Source organism: Mastomys coucha, unplaced genomic scaffold (assembly GCF_008632895.1).
Source record: "Mastomys coucha isolate ucsf_1 unplaced genomic scaffold, UCSF_Mcou_1 pScaffold12, whole genome shotgun sequence".
NCBI lineage: Eukaryota > Metazoa > Chordata > Mammalia > Rodentia > Muridae > Mastomys > Mastomys coucha.
The window spans coordinates 70211376-70237168 of record NW_022196894.1 but is presented as its reverse complement, the minus strand read 5'-3'; the positions used below and the strand labels follow the sequence as shown (position 1 = coordinate 70237168).

At 39.8% G+C, this 25793-nt stretch overlaps 1 protein-coding gene across 10 annotated transcripts in view; it reads right to left on the bottom strand.

Moving 5' to 3' along the window:
- The window catches only part of Robo1 (roundabout guidance receptor 1), a 1018630-nt gene that overhangs the window by 41159 nt on the left and 951678 nt on the right, over positions 1-25793 (bottom strand). For 6 of the 10 annotated variants that reach the window (XM_031364236.1, XM_031364237.1, XM_031364238.1 and 3 more), the window contains 9 exons: positions 25515-25636; positions 24317-24548; positions 23136-23257; positions 20266-20437; positions 14570-14767; positions 11802-11828; positions 10348-10390; positions 3554-3708; positions 1562-1903 (listed from right to left, as the gene is read on the bottom strand). In XM_031364236.1, coding sequence (XP_031220096.1) covers positions 1562-1903; positions 3554-3708; positions 10348-10390; positions 11802-11828; positions 14570-14767; positions 20266-20437; positions 23136-23257; positions 24317-24548; positions 25515-25636 — 1413 coding nt within the window. The remainder of the gene's footprint in view (positions 1-1561; positions 1904-3553; positions 3709-10347; positions 10391-11801; positions 11829-14569; positions 14768-20265; positions 20438-23135; positions 23258-24316; positions 24549-25514; positions 25637-25793) is intronic. The other 4 variants (XM_031364239.1, XM_031364245.1, XM_031364243.1 and 1 more) reach the window with 3 other exon arrangements.

Below are 25793 nucleotides of genomic sequence, written 5' to 3'. Positions count from 1 at the left end.
GTGCACCTAGCCCTACCCTTCAGTTTATCATCTCTTAGGCTGTCTCTTTGCTTGAGCATGCATCAAGGCTGTGCTTTACAACCTAGATTCAAATGGTAACACACTTAGTAGATTAGCTACCTATATATCTCTACCTACATACTAAGAGAACTGAAACTTGTCGACAACATCGTATCTATTAAAACCATGTCCCCAGTGAGAAAACACAGTGCCTTGATCTGCCCCAGAGATGTTTCTGCTAACTTGGGCAGAGGTGAAAATGCAAAAGAAAAGATGACCAAGGGTACCAAGGCAGCACTGATCTGACGTCCATTTGCATTCCAGAGTCCTTATTATTTATATTTTCATGTATTCAATGTGCTTCCAAGCAGCAAAAATGAGCAGAGGTTCTGAACTCTGTGCATTGGACTTCCAGACCTTTCCACTGCTCAGAGCGAAAGCACACAAAGTGGCCGAATAAGGTGACCGAGTTTGACCCACCGCAGTGAAGCCGCAACTAGAGAAACTCCCCCATCCTTCTGTGTCAGTCTTTGTCATGAACTTATACAGGAGTCTTAATGAATTTCATTAAACTGGGTTATCATATCAATCAACTGCTTCCTTAAACTTGGGAAAAGGTTAGATGACTTTATTATGAAACTAAAACATATAGCATGGATTTAATCAAATGAAATGCTTAAATTTACCCTTTGGTAATCTGGAGTTGTACTTCTCAAGGAAATAAATCTTTGTCTCTAATTACTTACAGTAAAATGTGCCTTTTACCTGTGTACTCACACAACATTGTCATATCTATTCAAATTAGAGCAATCTTGCTTTTCCTAGAGGTCTAACTTTGCAAATCATGTTACTGTAGCAGTAGCCTGGAGAACTGAGAAGGAGAGAAATACCTATCTCTTTCAACCCACACATTACAATACAGAGACATTCCCCTCAGGCCAGACAATACCATTCTGCTGCTTCAAGTTAATATTAAACTCAATTTATTTTAGGTTCTATACTGACAGACTTCAATCAGGTCAACCACAGAAATTTAGGTCCCAGAATTATACATTATAGCAGTCATATGAACCACACGAGGTGATACAAGAAATTGAACCACCTCTCCAGTTCAAGTTTAATTTAATTATTTTTCTTCAGTTTGATATAAAAATGCCATTCGTTTATATGACCATGTAGAAGCAATTATCTTCCATCCTCAAGTGGAAAGGATGGAATAGTCTATTTATTGAGAATGTGAGGTATTGTGATAGCTGTACATCTGCCTTATGAATAAAAGATTGCATGTCCTGGGCAATCCTTCACCTACTATTAAATTTAAATTAATCTCAAGACCATTTGAAAATACTTATATATTATTATAAAATCAATTTTCCGTGGTCATTGTTGTGCTAATTAACTCTTTGCCACTGGAAATTTTGAAGCCAAAGAAACAAGAATAATTTCAGTAATCAAAAGAAGGATTTTACTCGGTAGTCACAGACCAGTTTTCATAGTTAGTGCTGTCGGGTCTGGGAATCACTACAGGAAGGGGCGGGAACAAATGCAAAAAACCCTTCACCTTTGTTCAGCTTGTTTTGCTCCATGATGTTATACTGAATTGGCGCCACTTCCTGTTTCTGCTGCCCCGGTGGCTTCCAGTGCTTCTCGCTGGAGTCTCCGCCACCGCCACCGTTATTCATATTGTTGCTGCGGTTTGCCTGGATGAGCTGAGTGGTGGCGTAGGGAGTGGGCTGCCCTGATGGATTGACAAAACGCCCGTCCTTCAGATTTGGGCTATTGAAGGTTTTCATCTCATTGATTTTGTTACTAACGTCCACATCACCATAAACAGTTGACTCAGGGAGCATCAGATTTGTTTGTTTGTTATCCAGTTGGTTGTTATAATTTGCTATACAATCAGCTACGTGCAACGAAGAGGAAAAGGAAAAAGTCATTCTGCATGGTTATTCGTCTTCAATTGTTCTCTAAGCTTTCTGAGTTATAACGACATTGGTCTATAAAGGACGAGTGTGCCTAAGGTTTACAGAAGGGGTGAACTAGTCACACGGGCTTTCAAAGGAACCCAAAATTTAAAGGAGGTTAAAATATTCATAAATTTTTTACCTCAGTCGGTGTTATTACAATCCCCTTTAAAGGGGCCTTTCTTAACGCCATGGAAAAAAATTCCGGTACAATATACATGCGGATCTACATGTATCTCTCATACATAGATTTCATACAAATCACATTTCCTGGTCTCAGGTTATGAACCTAATTGAAGCTACTAGTTAGAGCTGTTGAAGCACTAGAACAAAGCTAGTAACTCGAGGAATCAGACTAGGGGTGAAAACAGTGTCTAGCTACATATCAACAACCTGAAATTTCAATATTTTATAAAATGCTTCCAGTCAGAGCTAAGAGAATAGGGAAAAGTAACAGTAAGACCTGCTCAGGAGGATTTTACTGGTTCATTACTTGGTTGTACAGGATAACCATTATCAGAGAAAGATGCTACATAGCCATCATTCACATTTTCATAATGACACCCCACGGAGTCTAAAATGGTAATGATGGTGACAAAACGAATCATGGTGACCAGGACCATTTAATCAACTAAGGACAGAAGTAGTATCTGCAATTTCTAATATCTCATTCTATGTTCATTGAGGTAATTAGGAGCCAAATAGCATACACATAGATGTATTTAAAGTTCAAATTATTAAAACAGCAGGAAGAACTAAAGTTATCTTTTAAGTTAAAAGATTTTAAATTGAAAAGTTACTAGAGGAATAACATTATTTTATTCATGTTGCTCATAAGTGGCACCAACATTAACAGGTTTCTTAGAACAGTAGCTTTCAAAGGGATAGCTTTAAAAGTGATAAACTGACATGCTTGCTACTTATGAGGCAGCCAAGAATATCATCTTAAGAACTTTCAATTTCCCTAGCTTAATGAATTCAACCACTTTGCCCTTCTGTTATATGCCACGGACCACAGATGTTTAGTTCATCTGGCCTATAGTAACTCCATCTTTAATTTCTAGGCCTTAGGTTCTGCTCAATAGTGAGTAAGAAAAACAACAAAAGCAATGTAGTTTTGCAAACCTCATCTTGATTTGGCAATCTTTCTATAAGAGTTTTATGAAATAAGTTGTTTCTAATCTTGGCCCCCTTCTACCCTATACTGGCAATATAGCAGCCACATGGGTCAACTCTAAATTCTGATCTAAAAATTTAGTTCACTCACATCAAAAAGTTCTTACTCTAGGTGAGTATCACTGTCGTTGCTTCTGAAAAATCTGTTTGCTTTTTTTTGTTAAATCATTAAATAGTCATAATAATTAGAATTATAACTATTATGACTTTTTTATAATTTTATTTTCATTACTTCTAGAATTTATATGTTCTGTTCAGGGATGAGAAAGATATTTGAGCAGGCTAGTTAGCTGCATATTTATGGTTTCCTAAGGTTGTTGCCCAGTTTCCTCCTCCTTCAGGAAGGACGCCTGACTTTTTCGGGCTAACTCCTGGTAAGGCTGGTGTGGTTTGGCTCTAGCCATGTCCCTCACCTGGGCGACTGTAGGTTGTGAGGTTGCTGTCGCTGTTGCCATTGCCGGCTGTGCAGCAGTTGATGGAGCAGTCGTTGTGATTGTTGCCTGTGTTGGGCCACGTGTCTGCCAGCCATGGCTGTGTGGCAGGCTCACTAATGTTGAGGAGTCCCGGCCTAAAGAAAACAATACAAAAAAAAGAAGGAATGAAAAACAATTCTTATTCGGAATTCCAGCAAGTATTTCATTTGATTAAACCTCGCCATAATCTGGCGAGCTATACCAAATGATACTGTGGTACCTTCTACTCTACAGACAGGCAACTGTAATCTAATGTTCTAAGGAAGTATTTCTGTGGACAGATTCCATTACTCTGCGCCTAATGGAGCTGTGTTTCAGAGTCCGTATCTTTACTGTCTGCACTTTTTTTTGTCATGGTGTTTAGAAAACAAACAACACAGAATTTGAAGTTATCAGAGAGCAATTTTGAGTCTTGTAAGGTAGGGCTACCGGCCTGACTTCATTTTTGATCCATTAAAATTGCTTCATTATAAAATAGAACGTGTGTATTCACTACACAAAGAGGTCCTTCTCATAAAGCATACTTGCATATTTTTCTTCAAAGCCATTTTGCTTTCAGAGAGAGCTCTATGGCATCTTGTAGAGCAGTGCATCAGTATGCTGTTCTGTAAGCTTGTCAGCTCCCGGGGATAATGTAAAAATGCCCCAAGGCCTGCGTAGTAGAGAGCTAATGAATAAAATTTGATGAAACAAAGATGTTGACTGCAGTGGGTTTGGCCTAATGCATCTGAGGTATAGAATAGTAAACTCTTTAAGTAAGGATAGATGATAGAGTAATTTATCTAAATTGACAAAATTGATGGACTGGACGTTAAAAGTGTATATCATACCTTATAATTTGCATAATTGCTATAATTGTGTTCAATTTATATCTGAGAGAAAAGAGCCTCTTTAATTGGACCAAAAGGGGGAAATGTAGTGGGTTTGGCCTAATGCTGCATGTATTATAATGTTAATTTTGGTCCCCCAAACTACTTACAGGGGTGTCTGTACACAAGGCACCGAGGAACTCTGCCCCCATTGATTGTTATTGGTGAACAAAGTTGCTGGCAGCCAAAGGCTGGGCAAGGTAGACAGAGGTGGGACTTTTAGAATTCCCGGGCTTGGGACAGAAAGGAAGGAGGAAGAAGGAGATCCATCATGCCAGGAGAAAGAGAAGGAGGGGAGTCGCCATGCCCGAGAAGAGTAGGGGTCAGGGAGGCATGTAGGATTCAGGAGGGTGTGGCCCAGAGGGCTGCCCAACTGGGTCTAGGGCAGCCAAAATGGAATATAGAATATAGTAAATGATAACTCGGGATTATCGGCCCAGGGTGGATTAACCAGGTGGAGGTTAGGAAGTAGCCTACTGCATTGATTAAGGCATATCAAAATATGAAGGTTGTGTATGTGTGTGTGTCTTTCATTCATTACCGTAAAGTATTGGGGTGGGTAGTGAAACTGCCCACTGCCGGAATTAATTGATAACTTTTATACCAGTTGACTAAAAGAAATATTAGTGACCATCCTCCCCTCCATAACTAATGTTAAGCTACTTTCTCTTTGTGGAGGCAGAGTGCATGTGTAGTAATAAATGGGTGCCCCAGACCACTGGTGCCAGGGAATCAATCTGTGGTCTACACGCTTTTCAACTCCACTTGGTAAGGTGGCACAGAAAGGAAGGGCATGAGATTTGCTGTGCTTTACCCACAACAGAACAGACGGGCACCACAGAGTATTCCATGATTCTGCTTTCATTGCTAAAGCACAACAAATGTACTTCTCACTTAGCTTGAGACTAGATGTTTCCTTGGTTAAAGATGAGTATTTATTCCTTGTTTATGAGGTGTGAGGCGTCGTTCTGAGTTCTTGAAATGCAGTCGTGCAATTTAATCATTGCAGTTTGACACCGGGTGCAGGCTGCTACCATCCACATTTTACAGGAGAGGAAACTGGGACGTGGGAGGGAGGTTAGGTGACTTGTGTGCACAATGAGCAGTAGAGCTGAGATTCACACTTGAGCAATGGCCCCAGTGTCATAAACACACACAGAAACCTGTGGGAAACCCTTGACGTTCCCAAACACTCCGTAGCAGGAATAAGGAAGAAAATGTCCTATAGTCTTAATAAAGCTGTAAAAACTGGGCTGTTTTATTATTAACACTGTCGATAAAAGCATACTTGAAAAGAGCCATGTTGCTGTATAGGCTTATGGCATGGATGTCTGTCTGGGGTCTGAAATAGATGTTAGTGGTGGGAAATATGCACCGAAACATCTTTACCTTTCTTATTTTATTTCCCCTGAATATAAACCTGGGGTGTTATCACTGTTGAAGTTATTAAGAATAAAACTTCTGTATTTGGCATTGAAGAGACACGATGGTATGTATCAAGTGTAAGTCAGGGGGAAAAATTCCCAGACTAGCTTGAATGTTTCAAAAGAAACAGACAGTGTTTTTAATGCTACTGATTGGCTCTGTAAACATTGTAAACACGTTTACGGTGAGTGCTTTGATATCATCAGAGGCTTAAAGCTTCTTATATAGATGGGTGATTTCCAGCAGGAAGGAAAATCAGCAATCACACCTCAGGCTTCTGTTTAGACTTGAGTTTGGAATGAAAAGAATTCTCAGGGAGAAGGTAAAACATGACTCTTGTCCCATAATGAAGCTTAAAGTGCCAGCTGTGTATGGCAGAGGTCTTCAGAAGGCGAGGGGAGGCACAGATACAGTTAAGGGTGTCAAACGGTCCTCTGCAACTAGCAATTCTGAGGGCTATGTTTATCCACTTAAATTTATCGAACTAATGTGTGAGTTTTAGCTGCTCGACAGAAGCAAAGCACATAGCGGCTACTGGCTTAAGCGTGTTACAAATAACTTTACATGATTGCAAATATTAAGAGGATTCATTTGAGTCACTACAAACAAACAAACAACAAAGAACCTAAATGTGTTCCAAAGATTACATGCCAATTGCCTTCAGTTCTGCACTTTCCGTTACTTCAGATATTCCTATCTCTCACTTATCTCTCACTCCAAGAACACTTATTTGAATTGATAAACCCCAACACAAAAACCACAGAGTCTAGGAGCTGTGGAAAAATTATGCAGAATCCCAGCGGTGAAGGCTGCCAGCCTATTGGCTGTGTCCTGTCCCCACAGACTGGGTGAATGAGTTTCAAAGCCCTAGGTCCCATCTAAGAGCTGCCAAGGATTTTAAGAGAAGCAAGATGTGGGTTTTATCCACTTCTGTCTGTTCTCCCCTGCCAGGAAATGTGGTATTGGCACACTGACCAGGCAAAGCTGACCTTCACACACTCTCCCTCAGGTTTCCTTCGCTTTTCTTGGTTCATGTTGTGGTTTGGAATTTAAGCAGGTTTTCTTGGAAGAGGCAACTGGAATGTTTGAGGCATAAGAAGCAAGTGGGTAAGAACAGCCATTTAATATTACTATGCTCCGTCTGGATTACCACACACTCTGTCCTTTTGCATGTTGGGAGCAGGGCTCTGGGTACAATCACAAGGCTCATTCTTCTTTAAGGGATAACTAAATCTACAATGTGAGGAACTTTAACAGTTTTTTTTTTGTTTGTTTGTTTTGTTTTTTGTTTTTTTTTTTAACATAGCCTCTTCTTTTATAAAATGGAAAAAAAAAAAAAAAGCCCATTTCCAAACAACAAACCTTCAAAACAACCACAGACAAAATGGAGCTTTTGGCATTCATTTACCTCTCAAGCTTCTTATCCTTCTCAAAGAATATCAGTGACAGCACTGCAGTGAACAGTCACTGAATTCTGATGTCATCTAATAAATCAGCTTGATGATGCAATAAAAGTGCATTTACTGTGCTGGGAGGAGAACTCACTCGGTAAAGTGTTGCACAAGCATGAGGATCCTAGTTCAACGCCCAGAATCCATGTAAAAAGCTGGGTGTGAACACTTGCCATCCCAGCTCTGGGGAGGTGGAGACACACTGGGACCTGCTGGCCAGCTAGCCTAGCCTAAATGGTGAGCAACAGGTAATGCTCTTAGTGGTGCATCGTCCATGAATGCTGGGAGCACAACTTAGATCCTCTAAAGCTACAACTTACTGACACGTGATTTTTCTTTCTTTTTTTTTTTTTAATAAGATAGCCGATTTATTCCATGCTTAGTTAAGAGAGTTCCATGGTATGTATTTCATTGGGAACAATCAAGAGTAAGACCGGAAAAAGGAATGCCAAGATTGCCAAGGGATGGTTAAGTAGAAAGTCATGTTTAGACTAACCTTATACACTGCACAATGTCATGATCCAGCATACATAGCAGACTACATAATATGGGCTAGCTAACATGGCAGTCTAAGATTCTGTGGGGTCCAGGGGGCCTACCAATAGCAGTTAATTCAAGAGTGCAGACATGATTAACACACATCCCAAAGATCATTCTTGGCTAAGCTGGCAGAGAAGTGGCAAGAGTAGTTTTAGTGAAACTAGACAGCCTGTGTTTTCTTCCAGAAGAAATGGGGGAAAACCTAGAGTTTGCAAATGACACTAGTGAGAAGGAAAAGGTCAAGAAATGCTCGATAGATTCAGGGTGTAAAAACATCTGGCTTGAAGGTTTTGGTTGTGATATCATTGACCTAGTGATGGGCCAGGTCCATTAGGATTCAGAATCTGAGGTGAATAAAGAAACCCTGAAGGAATGGACAGAGAGAACTCAGCAGAGACTTTTGGTATGGTATGCTTTCTCTGCCCCACAAAACACAAACATACACATACACATCTGTACATTCACAGGCACAGACACACACACACACACACACACACACACACACACCACACGGCCATTCCATGGCTAGGAATGACATCTCTTCCCAATGAACTATTTTCCTTATTCTATTTTCCTTTCTCCCCCACCACGGATTAGCAACTGCTGGGACAATATAGTAGACTTTTAAAAGCATCCATCACCCACCTTAATTATTCATCTTGGCCTTCTCACTTTACTGTAAAAGCCAGGGTGCGGATTTTATGTAGTGGCTGCTACATAGGACAAGTTTATTCTAGCCAATGAATCAATGTTTAAAATTGTGTAAGAACAGAACAAGACAAAGCAACAACTAGTCATCCTGAGCTTTAACTTGAAAATCTTTATTTAACTGTGACTTCTCCAACACTCCCGAACCTTTTGCTGTCACATTGGAGAAAAACGATTTCTAGTGAGCACTGGGAATAAATCCACTTCATTGCTAGGCATCCGCTTTTAAAGGTAGACAGTTATGTCTTTACTGCTAGTGGACTTTCGATGAGAGAGTTTAGGAACTTTGTAATTCTTCATTTACAACAGAAGCACGTAATACCCCTTACGCGTTTCTGCCCTTGTTTCCCACACGGTAATTTTGTTTCCATAGGTTGCAAATGCTTTAGCAAAGAAATGAGGCTTATGTTTTATTTTTATGCACGTACATGTGAGCCTGTGCACACAGGCTCCTGCACAGAGGCTACTGCCAAGAAAACTGAAGCCCACAGCTCAAGCATATACACAAAAGGTGGTGGCTAAGTCAGGCATTCCAGCTTTACCTAAGAGGAAATGTTCTATGCCAGAGGCTCATGCCTGAGTGCCTGGGCTATGACTTACATGGAATTCCCCAGGACACAAAAATATGCTGTGGTTTTAATTGGTGAATATAGTGGATTTTTTTTTTTTTTTAAATGCAGACTTCTTAGCTTTGGGAGTGGTCTGGAGGCTGACTTTATTTCATAGGTATGAAAACAAGAAGTTAATAGTAACCAGGAACCAAGAGCCTACTGCAAAGCCTTGGCTAGAGAGGCAGGCAACCTTCCTTCAAATCTCTTTGTTATACAGCAAGTTCAGTAATGTTCATATCAGCTGCTCCTTAGGTTCAGGCATAACACCATATTCTGGTAGTTAAACACATTATTCGACTGTACACTCAAAAGCACTCAGCAAGTTAAACAACTTTGAATTATAAAATAGTTTGTGTTGGACAGTTTTAAAAAATTTTTCTTTTCTTTCTTTTTTTTTATCACCTTAATGTTACTGGATTTTGGGGGGATGGGGTGGCAGGTGGGGGTGGTGGTGAAAAAAAAAATCACCTTATTGTGGAAAATCCTTAAGCCTGTGATTTATCCTCTGCTTCAGCCCCTTTAAGCTTTCTGCCACCTCAATTTGTGATTTCTCTGTGAATACATTACAAGTCACTGAATAATAATCACTAAAAAAAAAAAAATATAAATGTGGGGTTGAGGTTCATTTTAATTAGAGGTGAAAAAAAGATCTCTTTGTTAACAAGCTACCTAGATTTCTTCCTTCAAATGTATTTTCCCTCCACATGTAGATGTGAATTATGCTAAATTCTTGCCGAGAACAAACATCACCCACAAGTTTGGAGCAACTGCCGAATTCAGCAGGTTTTCAAGGGAACACCTTTCTTTGATAGTGTCTGTTAACCAGCTATAGTTCTTAATCCTCCTAAGTGCCAAGGCTTAATCACTTTAACTCCTTTTAATCATCCTCTAAATCAGCAAGTCTGCTTTTCCTAGGCAAACCGCTCCCTCTCGTGGCCAAGAACGGAAATGCAACCATTCATAAAATAACTGCAGAAATTCTAGGTTAACAGCTGAAGGGCGAGATCACTTCAAAGTACGTGAACAAATTCAACATGGAAGTTTAACCTTTTAACAAAGGAAGCAATGTCAAAGACAAAAAAAATAATTGGAAGTCCCCTTTGGATCTAAAAAGTAAGCAAGATAATTACCTCCCTCCACTGCTGACGGCTTCGCCTCCTCTTTGATAAGTTACTAGAATATTATAAAAGAAAAGAGAAAGAGAACAATTAATAGACATGTTTATATAGCAGGAGCCATTAACTTCTTGAACAGATTTCTAAATGTCATTCAATTTCCCTTCCTACCTACAAGCTTCAGAAAAACCATGATGGAGATGTCGCAGATTTTTCCTCCATCTAGTAATACTTTAGAAGATGATTTTTAGACTAACTATACATCACTTTTAATTTCTCAGTGTCTCAATATGATTGCAAGGAGCAAAATTAAAAACTCTAGGACACTGTTACTAAGTGTAACCCATTCTGATGTGTACACCACCACCACCCAGAAGGACTGGATCAGACTTTTCCACAAGATTAGACAGTTCTACGATTTCTGTATGTATAATTTTAAATTTGGGAGGGAAAGAGACACGGCTAGATTGTCTTCCCAGAAGAAAGCACAAAAGTAAAGCAAAGACACATGCTCAAATAAACCCCCTTTCTACACACAAAGACTTATGCTAAGCTGTGACAACTAACGTGACCTATTTTATATGTGGCTTAGGATTTTATACGTGGCTTATGAAAACTCTTGGGCATTATGTTTCTATCAGACATTATATCTCCATCACACATGAATGAAAAAATATCTTAATTTTTATTTTTTTGTCAGAACAAAAACCGATTTATAAATAGTTGGGCAAGGAGTTAAGGAGATTAGCTTTCCTGTAAATACAGACACATTTTCTAAGAAGAAATGTGTTCTTAAAAGCTGCCAAGTTTCTGCTACTTAAAAAACTCTAAACTGGAAGTCTGCTAGGGAGAGATAACTGTGCCCAGGGATCCCAATAACTGGATTAAAACTGAGGACACAACTACAGGGACATCTTTGACTGCAGGTGAGGGGAGAGGAGCGTCCATTCTCAAAGACAGGGAATGGAAACAAGTGAAGACTCTGACTCGTTGGAAATGAGGTTTCATCTCTCACGTGGGGTGGTGATTTGGGGGTACCTCCGAGAATACTAATTCTATGGACAGAGAGCTACAAAGGAGAGAACCTGTTCTGCAGCTGGAAAACTTGGAGGTCTGAGTCAAGGGGAGACTGATGCACCGCCTGGTGTTATCTAACCCGTCAGATTAGCACATTCCATCATGCTGGGGTGGGAGGGTAGAAAAGGTGTGCTTGTTTAACAGAGACCCATGCACACAGGACTAAGATGCGATGTGGCATGCAGAATATGGACCTGCATTCAGTAGGCGAAAAAGCAGCACCAACCATGCCCACTTCAAACGCATGCCTGGCAGGAGTGAAGGAAATTGGGTCCTCTACTATGTGAGTCCTTTCCCAGAGAGTTCCAGCTCAGAATGGAAACCAGACACACAACAGCACCACACATGCCAAACTAACAAACAGAAGGAAGAGGTTAAGTGCATACAGGTACCTGTCGGTGTGAAGGTAAAGGACGGGACTGAAAAATCAAAACAAAATATAAACTAGTTATTAAGCTGAAGAGAGAAGGGGAACATGTCACATTAGTATAAATCAAGCAGACAGCTGAACATAAAACAAATGTAAATAACCAAGCCGGTAGGTCTGACACTCTGATATATGAACACCACCAATCTGAAGTCTTAAAAAAAAAAGAAGCCTGTCTCTACAGGTACCGTTCTGAAGTGTCTGACATTCTCGCCCTCTCAGGAGGGCGACTGTCTGGGTTACCCTGCGAATGACCTTGCATTTAGTAACATAGAGTCTGCCCACGTCTTCAGTACAAACAGAGGTCCTCCATTATTAATCATTTCTAAACACTGGGTGATGGATTCTTAAACAAGTATTATCAGGGTGATGCTGGGACCTTATCTAGACATCTAAAAGTAAATGCTTATTAAGTGGAATAATAGTGGCAGTGGCGAAGTGTTCGTTACTGGAAGGGAGAGGTGGGGGGAGGAAAGGAGAGAGAGAGAGACAGAGAGATACAGAGAGACAGAGAGAGACACAAAGAGAGAGACACACACAGAGACAGAGAGAATATGAATATCATAAAAACCAAACTGCTTCACTGTGTGGTTCCCGGCACCACAGAAACAGATTAACACACAGTCGCTTGCTTTTGTTATCATCATAAAATTTGTGAATGGCTAGGAAAAGTTGTGGAGTTAGAACTCCAATTTCTTTGCTATACTTTGCACATAAAAGCTTTTTCTAGGAGCAGAAACAGAACATTTTTTTCTTTTCTGTTTTTTTTTTTTTTTTTTTACTTTTTTTTTTATAATGCCATCCTAGAAGCTGAACAAAAGAACAATGACACCCCTCTGAGAACCTTCAGTCCCTCTGCAGTTATAAATCTTAATCTAATCAATAATGCCTGAAATTGAACTGCAGACCTCAAAAGTAGCTGTCTGGCCTCCCCTGCTTCCTCCCTCCCCCCCATCACCTCTCCGTGCTGGGTGTGGGCCAGCAACACAGCAATTTCCATGTCATTTCATAGAGGGAGGAGACTGAGTGATTTTCCAGTCTCTTCCCTTCAATTTAAAGGTAATACAGCTCTAATAAAGAAAGCAGGAAAGCCCCACTCCTTCCTTTCAGATTAAAGCTTGCCTTCAACAAATCTTGAGGGCAAATAAAACTGGAGAGCTGATTATTTATCATGTATCACTAACACTGAAGTATATTTCTCATCCGCACATCAATAGGAAACTGATGGTAGGATCGGAGCTTTATTGGGAGCATGCTGGAAGCATCTTTGCTTCTGTCCAAACCACTCCATAAACTGGGAAGAACAGCCACAGAGCCCTCAACACATGCTCAGTTTACCCACTGGCCTTCGCATATAGCCCAGCTGGCCGACCCTAAGAATTCTATTGTGGTTTTTGTTTTTTTTCCCCTCAGATCTTTCAAAGTTAATATAATTTAGCAATGTTAAAACAAAACAAAACAAAACCTCTCACAGTGAAAGTCCTCATAAAACACACACAAAAAAGAGGTGCATTTGAAAGTAAATCTATTCAAGTAAGAATGGAGTGCCTGAACATTAATTTGTGATGACAAGGACATGGGGAAATAGAATACAGGCCCTTCTGCTCACTCTAATCTGTGAAGATAAAGGATAAATGAAGGAAGGCCAGTACTAAATGGAATTGTTACCTACTGAAACCTAACTTCATTCTCTAATACACAGTTAACTCACTATGTGCTCACTGATCTGTCTGGATGGATGTACTGAAGTACGCAGGGTTCACGCACATCACACCACCTCCACTGAGATGCAGCAAGACCACACCAAAAATCCTCATGGTCAGCCAAAGTCTCACACTCTGGCTTGACTTTGTATAGGCAAGTGCGCGCTTTGCACCGATCTCTTTAAAATGTGCCATATCTTCTTTTATTACAATCTCTGGCGTTGTTTGGGGGGGGGGGCGGCATAGGCCATTTAAGATAACACAACATCCTTTTAAAAATACATAGAGAAAGGATTACAAAGGAAAAAAAAAGAATTGTCAATGTGAGGACAGCAGAATCAAGGGCCCATTAAATTACGTTTGTCATTATGTTTCACGATGGCTGCCTCAACAGAAGCTAATTGAAAGGGCAATGGTATTAGTTAGATAGCTATGGGGGCACATGGGTATTTTACTGGCATGCTCAGAGGACATGAGTGAAGGAAAAAAAATGCTTTCAGAGCTAGGAGAGTTTTGTGTCTCTGGATCGCAAGACAACAACTCCACAATGTTAAAGCTATGAATGATAAATAAACCTCAATTTGCTACCTAAAGCACCCTGGACAGCCATCATTTCCATCCACTATGGGCAATTATTATACATAAATAAATGACAGTAACTACTCATCCATAAGAACCAAACTAAAGCAAAATAAAGGCCCAAGCAACAATAGCAAAAAACAAATCCTGAATTTAAAGCCTGGATTTCTAATTCCTATGACGGGTGATTTCAATTCTCCTACACGACCATAAGATAAAATGTCTTCCTGAAAGAGTTAGGCACCGTCTCGACCTTGCACAAACCTAGGCAGTGGGTTCTGAGAGGTGGACAAATTCTATTCGCTGTCCTGCAACCCAGACAAGTTCCTACATGGACAGCAGAGCAGTAACAGCACTGAGATCCTTCATTTACTAAAGCCATTTAACAAAGGCTGTGTGACATAACGATCATCCTATCGGTTGAAGATAAAAGGTTTTATGGCCGGCACACCTTTCCGGATACCCGCGTATGTGCTGGTGAGCCCGTTTCTCTTCTTGCGGTGTCTGTAAAGCCAGATGCTGAACACCATGAGGATAATCCAACAGGCTGCCCCGATGCCCGCAATGAACGCTGGCTGCCTCACCACGTCGGAGATCTGCTGAGCAAGGCTGACTTGGTCCTCGGGAGACACGGGGTTTCCGTGAGAATCTGAAAGGCCATCTCCTAATTAATAAGCGTCAACAACCTCAACATGACAATACTACCTGTGCAGACAGTATAAATGGCTCTTGTTTTATCTTCTTGCTATCCGGATAATGATTTCTGTTTTACCTCAGCCACCACAGGGAAGTTCGTGAGATTTTTTCAAGAAAAAAAATTACACTTTCCCTTCATTTTAATTCAAAACAAGTCATACTTTTAGACACATACTTAAAGACAAATGCATGCTGCCTTTTTATTATAGAAAACTCTGTGTGGGTGTTTAGAGTGGGTTTCATAGGACAAAACTAACTAGAGACACCAATGTATCCCTAAAATGTCGAGTAATTTAATGTATTCTTATTCAACCCACAAGGGGTGTTGAATGAGTAAATATAGAAAGAAAAAAAAAAAAACAAACCCTTTCTCACACTTCTATAGAAACGCTCAAATATTTACTCCAAAAATCGTAAAAATGGGTCAGGCAGAGGGACACATAGCTTTAGTCTCAGCACCCACAAGGCAGAGGCAGGTGGATTTCTGTGAGACTGAGACCAGACCAGCCAGCCACATAGTGAGACTGTGTCTTAAAAATGATGTGTGTGCCAGAGTGGAGCTGGTAGGGGCTAAAACTGAAATTTTATTTTTTCTGTAGGTAGATACTGAAAAGAAGCAGACTCCTTCACTTCCCGCAACTCATCTGCAGGATCCTTAACTGTCTCAGTAACACATTATTTGAACTGATATTCAGAAGGAATTCTAAGACTGGAGGCCACTAAAACTGCCAAAAATTAGCATCGCGAGAACTGTGAATAATCTTTCTTTTAAAATAATAATGATGGTCTGCATTAGATATAAGAAAAGAATATTAAAAACGTAAAAGGATCATCAAGTGTTATGAATAGCCAAAAAGACTCATATTTTCTGTTAAGACGGTTTGATTCAAAAATTAAAAATTAATAAAATATATGGGTAATAAAATTTACTTATCTCACATTTGTTTTAAGCCGACAGCAAATGTCTCTGGAGCCTGTGGTCCTTAGTTCAGGTCCCACAGAGCTCTCCATAAGACTCTTGCAGGAAGCTAATGCCATACCCTCAAGGAGGCCCATTTTGTTGGCCCTGACCGAAGCCCAACTTGACCCCGCCCGATGAGCCTAATCCCAACTAGTGCCCATGGTTTTTATGCTCTTTCCGCACAGCACCTGGTGAAACCAGAATGCTCCGCCATTTTATTATGGTTGGTGCATTCTTGGTTTTATTAAATCACTGGGCAGAAAGAAAAATCGCTATCCTGAACTCCTGTCGGTACATGTTGGTTTGGATCTCTTTTCCCCCTTTTCATTGATTACCTTTGTTATTTGATACAGACAGTTTGTTGTGGTGACTCTCTCCCTACTCACGTCTTTCGGTTTTGCTTTGTGACCCACTGAACTTAACCCCTGGATTGGAACTACCCCATGGAGTCTGGCCCAGCCAACAGTGGGCACACGGTAAAGGGACTGGTTCCCTCTTGTCCTAACCCCATTGGCAGCAAACTGAACAAGAGTGAGTGGTGGAGCACGCTGACTCCTTTTTCCTGCTGTGAGAAAGTCAGACCCACCATCTAGGAACCAACCGTCCAGCTTTTCTAAGAATGTAGGTGTGTCTATGTACATACATGTGTGTGCAAATGTAAATGTGTGTGTGTGCACATGGGTGTGGATGTCTATGCATACACATATGGAGGCCAGAATTCAGCACTGCACATTTTCTTCAACTGCTTTCCACCTTCGTTTTGGAGAGGGTCCTTCACTGAATATAGAGCTCATTATTTCAGCCCGTCTGCCGGCCAGTGAGTGACAGGCTTCTGCTTTTCCCTGCTCCCCCGGGGCTGGGATTTAGGAAGTGAGCCACCATACCTGGGTACTAGGGCTTTACCTGGGTACTAGGGACTCCAGTTTGGAGCCTCACATTGGCACTGCAAGCACAGAGCCATCTCTATGGCTCTGTCCTTCTGTTATCTCCCAGTCTTTAGGATGGTCAACCCAGATGGGCATCTCATACTCTTGCGTCCTTGTGACCAGCTTTGTAGGGGACATAGCAGTTCAGCCTACTTCACCAACTCTACTTGCCCTGTATGGATTGTGCGCACGTATGGTAGTGACAGCCTCTTAGTCACAGAGCAACACTATAGAATCCATCACTGATTCCTCTTGGATCAAATAAAGGCCCTGCGGGAAACCTCCGAGTACTAACAAAGATAGCACTCCACAGACAGTCTCTAGAGTCACACCTTGAGGATGAACGAGTTTCTCCTACTGCCCATTGACACTTGTCTGAACCCACTTCCTTACAGACCTGTGTGTAATGAACTGCTTCTGTTACATCATGTCTTTGGTCCCACTGTCTCCTCCACATCTCCTTGGAGACGCACATGCCCCACCCTCATTCATTCAGGTCAAAGGTGTCCAAAAGAGGGGCCATGTAGACAGATTGCATAAAAACTTCAGGACATCTGACAGACTAAGTTCTCTGTGGCAGGGACATCAGGGCATGGGCTAGATGCTTAGGCATCTCAATATCCACCACCAGATGGTTGGAGGCCTGTGAGTGAGGGCTGGTTTACAATCACTCCATAGAAAGAGGACTCAATCCCAAATCAGAGACCTACCGAATCACTGCTAATACAAATTAATTCCACTTGCAAATTGCGGAATTTAACAGTTTCCTAAGTATCTTTTTTTTCCCTGGAAAAATAATTGACATAACCAATCCTACATGCACCACATTTCTTACCTTGAATATTGATTTTGGTTTATTAAATGATACTTGTAGGAAAAATAAATAGTTTTCAGTGTGTACTGTGAATACCTTAGGAATACAGGACTTTTCTTCGTGTGAAATGTCTAAATTCTTCTTCAAGGTCTCTCTGTGTGTGTGTGCATGCATGTGTTTGTGTGAGGGTGTGCATATGTTCATGTATGTGTGTGCACACACATGCATGTGTATGCATGTTTGTGTATGTATGTGTGTGCATGTATATGTGTGTGTGCATGTGTTTGTGTATATGTGTGTGTATGTGTACATATAGGAGTGTGTATGTGTGAGTGTGTGCATGTGTTTGTGTATGTGGGCACATGGGTGTGTGTGTGTGTGTGTGTGTGTGTGTGTGTGTGTGCTACATGCATCTTTTCCTTGAACAAAACTCCTAATTTCATTCTACAGTGGGTCAAGGCTGAAAAACTCCATCTTCACAAGCAGTCACCTGCTTTCAACTGTGTGTTGACTGAAAGTTTTATTTCATGTCCCAGACCCTTTTATCTCTGGTTGGCCTAAGAGCATTTGAACCTCTCAACGTTCACCAGGCAGACCTATTCTTTTCGTTCTTAATTCATCCTTTGTATCTACGAGGTTTATAGATTTCATGGCTGTTTGTGCAAGGTTAAATTGGGTAGCTTTAGATTTTATAGAAATGGGCATGGGAGGATCCAACGCAAGTCACCAGACAGGCTTAACAGAAGAATGTGCAGTGTGACTAATGAATTAAAATGGCCGCTCGGTATCTCAGGCTTTCTCTCACTGCAGCTGAGACTATCTGAAAATATGGGAAACTGGAACCCATTTATAATTCCAAGAAAACCAATTTGACTCTTAAATATATTTTGATATAAATCTTAATAAAATCACTCATACATAGTCTCTTTTGCCAATTCATCTTCCAAAATGATAGGACGAAATGGCAGTGTTCTATAAAAGCCAACAATGCCAACGGGAATCATGGCAATGTAACTTACAATGTTAAAAAATAGATATTGCCATTGCCCAAGTGGATAAATATGTGTGGACCAACTTATATTAGCTCCTGCATGTGTTATAACATTGTAACAGATGCATTAGGCAATTTTTTTTTCAGTTCCCTGTACCACTTGAAATAAATCAAGAAGCTACTTTTGTTCAAAAGGATATGGGTGCAATAATTACTTTCAAAGTTGCTATGTGAAAAAGAGAAGTTAAAAGTTATTACATTCTGGTCCATGCTGGTGACTCAGTCAGCAAGCTTTAAATGGGATTCTCCTCATTCTTATTTCCATCTCCACTAGGTGGAAGGTGCCTCCATACCCAGTGGCCTACTTCTGTGGTGGCCCCCATTATCGTATGTGCAGGTCACATGGGTGGGAGTAATTCACACTTTCTAAGCCTGAAGCATGCAAGCTCTACCATACAGGTAGATACCTGGAGATGTGTGGGGATAACCCTGGAAAATGTCATTGTACCCAGTCTCATCAGCCTGTGGCCCACAGTGCCTGGGACTTTTAGTGCTTATATGGAACAGAGTAGCAACAATGCCATGCTTCTGATACTTTACTGTGTTACTTCACAGAAGTTTAATCACTGTTCATCTTATAGGAGCTAGCCTTGTCTTAGCAATGGGATGAAACGATATTCTAGGCTGAGTGTTTCTTTATTTTAGTTTGCCTTCATTCTAAGATGACAATATTGTCAGTACATTAAGATGGTGTGTATTTGTGAAGCATGTAGACTTGTATCATCTGATCCTTTGTTCACAACTTAACTTGTGACATAAACTATTACAAAATTAATTTCTGATTGTTAATATAAGAAGTTGACGTTTACTTCTTACTACCCTTAAATATATGTCACTGTTTAAGGATAAAACTATTTTCTCTTGTCTTTTAGAAACAGTACTATTTGTTATCTTATACTTTACTATTAATCATCTGTAAATTTCTATATTCTGCATATACACTATAATCTGTGGTGAATAGCAGTCGTGAAGGATGCTGTACCACATTTTCTTTTTCATTAACCTAATTCTCCTTAGGAAGACATTGTATTTAGCATATAAATATTTCAAATTAAGATCTTAATTTACCTTTTATAATAAAAACCAATTATAATTTTAAATATAGATTTCACGTTACTATACATTTCCAATACTCGGCTTAAGTGCTACAAAGAAGGGCTTTATTTCCTTCCCTAAAAGTTCTAGAACCCACTAGTAGAAAGACTGTGTCTTTCTTTTTCATAGGGGTTTCCTTGATGCTCAGTTAATAGCATTTGTTTGGATGAGAGTAAATACTGACACCAGGGTATTTGAAGTAGCAATAATGTACACTTTGATGTTTTCGTTGTGAGACATCTACAGTCATTAAGCATACATCATTAACCAACACCTTTGTCAATGATGAACTATATGCAGAACCATGTTCCCATAAGACTGCACTGTCTAGTGATGTCACAGATAGCTTAGCTTATGTAATAGCACTCCGTGATGCCCACACAATGACAAAATCACCTATCAATATATTTCTCAGAACATATTGCCCTTGGGAAATGACTCATGGCTATATCCCTATAGTTATCTGTGTTTTAAATAACGATAACCTCATTGCATAAATCATACTGCAGCTTCTACTTGACCTGGGCAATTCAAAAGAAAAGCATGCAAAAGTAAAACAGTAAAGCAGACCAAGTGGGAAAATGATAGCTCGTGCGACTCTTACCTAGCTGGATGAATTGCGGCTCACTCTTCACCCCAGGACCTGCCCCAGTGCTGGCTGCCACCTCCACACTGTATCGGATCCCAGGAACCAGGGAGGGGATGACCACGGAGAAGGTAGAGCCATCCACTGTCTTGTTTATATGATACTTAGTTTCATTACCGAGACACCAGACCTATTAAGAAGTAAAAATCAAAGCTGATAATGCATCCAAGTTGTTTGCAAAGCTCAACACAGATGAGTTTCAGACTCACACAGAAGTCAGATCTATCAAGAATTCAATGTAGGAAACTTTAGAAGTTATTTGCCTTGACCTAATTCTGAGATTATTCTAGTCAAATTGAATATTAGCAGTAGTTCTTAAGTTCCTTCATGTTTTGATAGGTACTTTTTTTTATTGGGTATTTTATTTATTTACATTTCAAATGTTATGCCTCTTCCCAGTTTCCTGTTTGCAACCCCCTATCCCACCCTCCTCTCCCTGCTTCTATGAGGGAGCTCTGCCATCACATTAGATGAAATCCTTTAAGAATTTGTCACAAAGGATCTAGAAGAGATGACACAACAGTTAAGAAAGTTTACTACATAATTCTAGGAATCAGGAGAACCAGAATCATTTGGATCCAAAAACCCATATAATTTAGCCCATAAACATCTGTAACACCAGTTCTAAGGGATTTGATGTCCTTTTTCTGGCTGCAGTGGGCACCTGCACACATATAAATACGTAATACATAAAACAAGTAAATTATTTCAAAAATATTTTATCATATAAATTGGCCAGTTTGCTTGAACATGGTTATTTCTCTTGCCAGCCACCATCAACCTAGTACATTGGGTTTCTCTTTATTTTTTAATCTTGAGAGATTTTCATGAATTAAAAATTTATTCTACAGAAAGGATAATAAGATGTTCACGAAAATAATAATATACCTGCCACCACTTGACAAGTATTGGACAAGCCCAACTCTTTGTGACCAGGTGTCACAAAACAAAGGTGCATAGGAAACACTGAACCTGAGACCCCAGGACAGAACTAATCCGAAGTGTCACTAACACATCATACGAGCATCAAAAACTGAGAAATAGTGTCTGACAAGGCAGAATAATCTAAAATGCTCCATATAAGTATGGTTGATACTGAAAATATAATACTACCAAGGGGTAAAAGGGTCACACTAGGGTTTATCTAGAGTATGATGTGATGAACGGTGATCAATAAGCAGTATCAGCAATCCGAGCTTCCATCTAAATTAAAATATCAATTTCTGCTTCATAACACATAAGGAATTAAGAAGAGTAATAATATATACACTTGGTGTGAGAAATGTCTTGTGGTGAAAAGGTAACTGTGTAGTTCTGAACTTGGATACCATATCCAATAGGAAACTATCTATCTCCCTAGGAAATTGTTAAGTTTGGACTACCACGCTAAGCCTCACTTTAAGTTTCATTAAAGGATTAATCGTAGAGTGATAGGTAATTCTGAATCAACTGGACACGGGGGATGATGACTTTTTTTATTGTTCCTACAAAGAAATCTAGAATAGTGATGAACACTCTGGGTTTTATGAAATCCCCTCCAGTAGGAGGCATTAGCTAGGCTGAGCTGTTACCTAAACTAAACTGAGAAGAGACTCCCAGGCAGCCTGAACCAGCAGAGTCCTCCATCCCTTGGCCAATAACATTCAATGCTTCCCTTTGAACGTTTCTATTACCGCAATACGGTTTCAATGCACAATGCTCACAAATGGTGAGACATTCTATCCGGACCTGACCATTGGAAATGGACTGCTTTGTGAATTTTTTTCCCACCAATTGCATTACACAGCTGAACTGAAGCCACAAACTGACTTTGTACCAGTCAATCAGGTTCTGAAAGGCATTTTATTATTTTAAATTGACCATGAAGTTAAGTGAAATCCATCCTTTCAAATTTCTCGAGGAGAAAATGAGTTCTGACTCTTGGGGGAAAATATCTACGTTAGACCATTTGCTCGGGAGCCAAGACAACATCACATTTTAGGCCCTTTCACAAACTCTTCTACAACAATCTGCTTCCTGGGGTTGAAACACAGCGTCCTGTAATACACTAGTACTGGAATAACTTTAGAGCTCACAAGAAAGCATTTAAAAGGATGGCCGTTTGTATCTTTTAATGACCCAGTTACAATAAAAATTTTATTAGGAATCTGAAGTTCCTAATTTTTTTCTAATGATTATATTTGTTTAGAATGAGTCCTAGTAAAAACTATCCATATTAGTGGGCAGTGCTATTATTACTTCACAGGAAAAATTATCCAGAATCACTAGATAAAATCACTTGAAAATGTCTCGCATATCTCAAACACGTACAAAATCTATAGATAAATCTCTGAGATGTGAAATTTGGTTTAAAGTCTAAAAATTCATCACAGAAGAAAGAATTCCAAGTATAGAAAAACAAACTTACCAATTTTCTAATTGTAAGGCTCTACATTTACCGATATTAAAGGAGAAAGGAAACCTTTTATTTTTTTTTTTTTCAATGTTAAACAGCATATGACTATGTTGAGAGCCAGTTCCCTAGAGTAACTCAATCCTGAGTGATATATTTATGCCATGTTTTGGGGAGAAAAAAAGGTCATGAACATTTAAAAATCTCTCCTTTGTGATTATACCAACAAATATTAATGGAGTACTTATGTTTTTTTCCAAATAGCTTTTCTAGTCTATACAATTACTCCAAAATCAGTATGCATAGAATTTAGGAAATATATCTACATTTGGCAGTTCGACCAGCAGATGGCGACAAAGTCCCATAGACAATGTATCCAGGCTACTCTGAGAGGTGAGGGCTTCCGGTCAGTGAATTCACTGAGTGTATTTATTACCTTATATTCTTGGACCATTCCATTTTGTGTGTCTTCAGGAGGCGGTTGCCAAGTGACCAGAATTGCAGTCCCATTTCCATCATTCTTGGATACAGTTACACTTCGGGGAGGGGCACTTGGTGCTATTAAAAAAGATCATAAAATATAGACTGTAAAAGCATGTAGTTCTTAGCACACAGTATTTAAAAACACACAGTAAATGTACAGATGCTACATGTTTTAAATATGGGTATCACCTAACGCTAAAGGGTTCCAAACTATAAGTTTTCTCCAAGTGATACTAAGTCATTCATACTGCAAATTTCTCATGACCAGTTACAATCACAGCACACAACAGCTCAGGACAGGGCAGCAGGGTGGATCTGCAAGCAGGTGTGTTGCCCAGGCAAGCTGGACCACCTGAGGTATGTCCCTGGATCCTAAGGTGAAAGGAAAATAACATTCTGCCTGTGTCTTTACTATGACAACATATACCTACACATATGCACACTAGTAATACAATTTTTAAAAAATTAAAAACACCCTTAAGAAAGGATCTGTTCTGTTTAGCCTGTCACCTGAATCTCAGATTTTCTCCTTAAAATGTACAAAGCTATGGAAAAAGAATGGTAATCTGTTTTACATTTAATTATAGCCTATAGTGTAGAGAGTAAGTTACAATTAGAGAAAATTCTGCTTTCTTTTCGTTTGTTGGTTTGTTTTAAAGTGTACTGTGACATGAAACTCTCTATACTTACATGAATACTGTTTTTTTTTTTAGTTTTCAGTTATAGGGTGGAAATACTGGTTTGCCAAGAGCTGAGGGGTTTCCTAGCATGAGGCACTAGGAGAAAATGTACACTCTGGAAAGTCCGGGCAAACCCAGATATTACTCACATTATCTACACACCACCATTAACATAAGCTTCAGTGATAAAAAAAGCAACTGAAGCAAGCGAATCCGGAACAACTCTATCTCTGAATCTGAATTTTAGTAATAACACTAAGAGAAAGTCACTCACACTTACCAGAGCATTCTGTTCTCACACTTGGTGTCAGTAAACAAATTCCCATAGCAAAACATTTTAATATCACACAGGTTAGTGATGACTGTCACCATTAACGTTCAAAGAACTTCCACTAATTTAAAAGCCCAGGAAACATCTTTCATGTGTACAGGAAGCCCACATCATCATACTTGCCTTCTTCTAACGTTTTGGCAAATTTGATTTCACTGTCTGCTCCTTGAAACTCATTAAAAAATGGGCGAGCCTTAATCTCGTAGTTGACGCCTTTTCTGAGATCCGGGATCACCACACTGTTTTTGGTTGGGGTCCTCACTTCAAAAACTAACCACTCTGATTCACCGTGGCTGGCTCCAGATGGCCGGTAGAGAATTTTATAGCCTTGAATATATTGAGATTGTTGGTCCACCTATTACAATGTGAATAAAAACAGAGTTAGTCCTACTGTTGGACTGTCTCACCACAAAGAAATAGAAAGAAACACAGTGCAACAAGTATCGTAAAAACCCCACGGGACTCCACGGTAGGAATTTCTAATACATAGCTGTAAGGTGCCATTAATATCTACTATGTTGTCATACTACGTGGCAGCAGAAACATAAGGCATCATTGTGGGTAGCCAATCATATAGGCAGTGTGGGCATCTTAGAGAAGGTGTTCTTTTCCTATTTTGGTTTATATATTTATTTATTTATTTATTTATTTATTTATTTAATGTATGTGAGTACACTGTAGCTGTCTTCAGACACACCAGAAGAGGGCATTAGATCCCATTACAGATGGTTGTGAGCTACCATGTGGTTGCTGGGAATTGAACTCAGGACTTCTGAAAGAGCAGTCAGTGCTCTTAACCACTGAGCCGTGTCTCCAGCTCCATCCATTTTGGTTTTGAAAACTACGAATATGAAGTTGGGAATAGATGGGAGGGTGGGAGTGGAGCTGGAAAGTATCAGCAAAAGGGGTAGGGGGTAAATGTGACCCAAACTCATTGTATATATGTGTAAAATTCTCAAAGAATTAATAAAAATAGGTTTTAAAAAATCTACTTAAAAGTATTTCTATGTTTTAAACAAGTATATGTGGCAATGTTCATGTCACATGTCATTGTATTAACACACTTTGTGATTCTCTCTCTCCATATATACACATTTGTATATATGTGTGTGTGTATATGTATATATATATAAATATATATATAAAGAGAGAGTGAGCTTGTTTAACAATGGATTATAGATTATAGCTACTAGAATAAGCAAGGTTTGCATAATAAAATTAATGTTGGTGTGAAAATGAACAACAGCTATGTAAATTCCCTATATATGATAACCACACAGAAATCCCCTGCTTATTATGGGACAACATTAGCACAACTCACAGTCCAGTGCACTTCGACTGAAGAGGAAGAAAGGATGGTAGGGTTATGGAGATGCAAGACGACATTCCCCAGTTCTCTCTGGACCTGCTTGTGGTCCACCCCTTGGCTGGTTGGTGGGACATCTGTAACAATTCAAGAACACAAAACTCAAGTCCGACCCAATTCACTGCTACCGCAAGGGCAGCAACTCTCAGAAAAGTTTAATCCCAGCATTTGGGAGCCAGAGGCAGGTGGATTTCTGAGTTCGAGGCCAGCCTGGTCTATAGAGTGAGTTCCAGG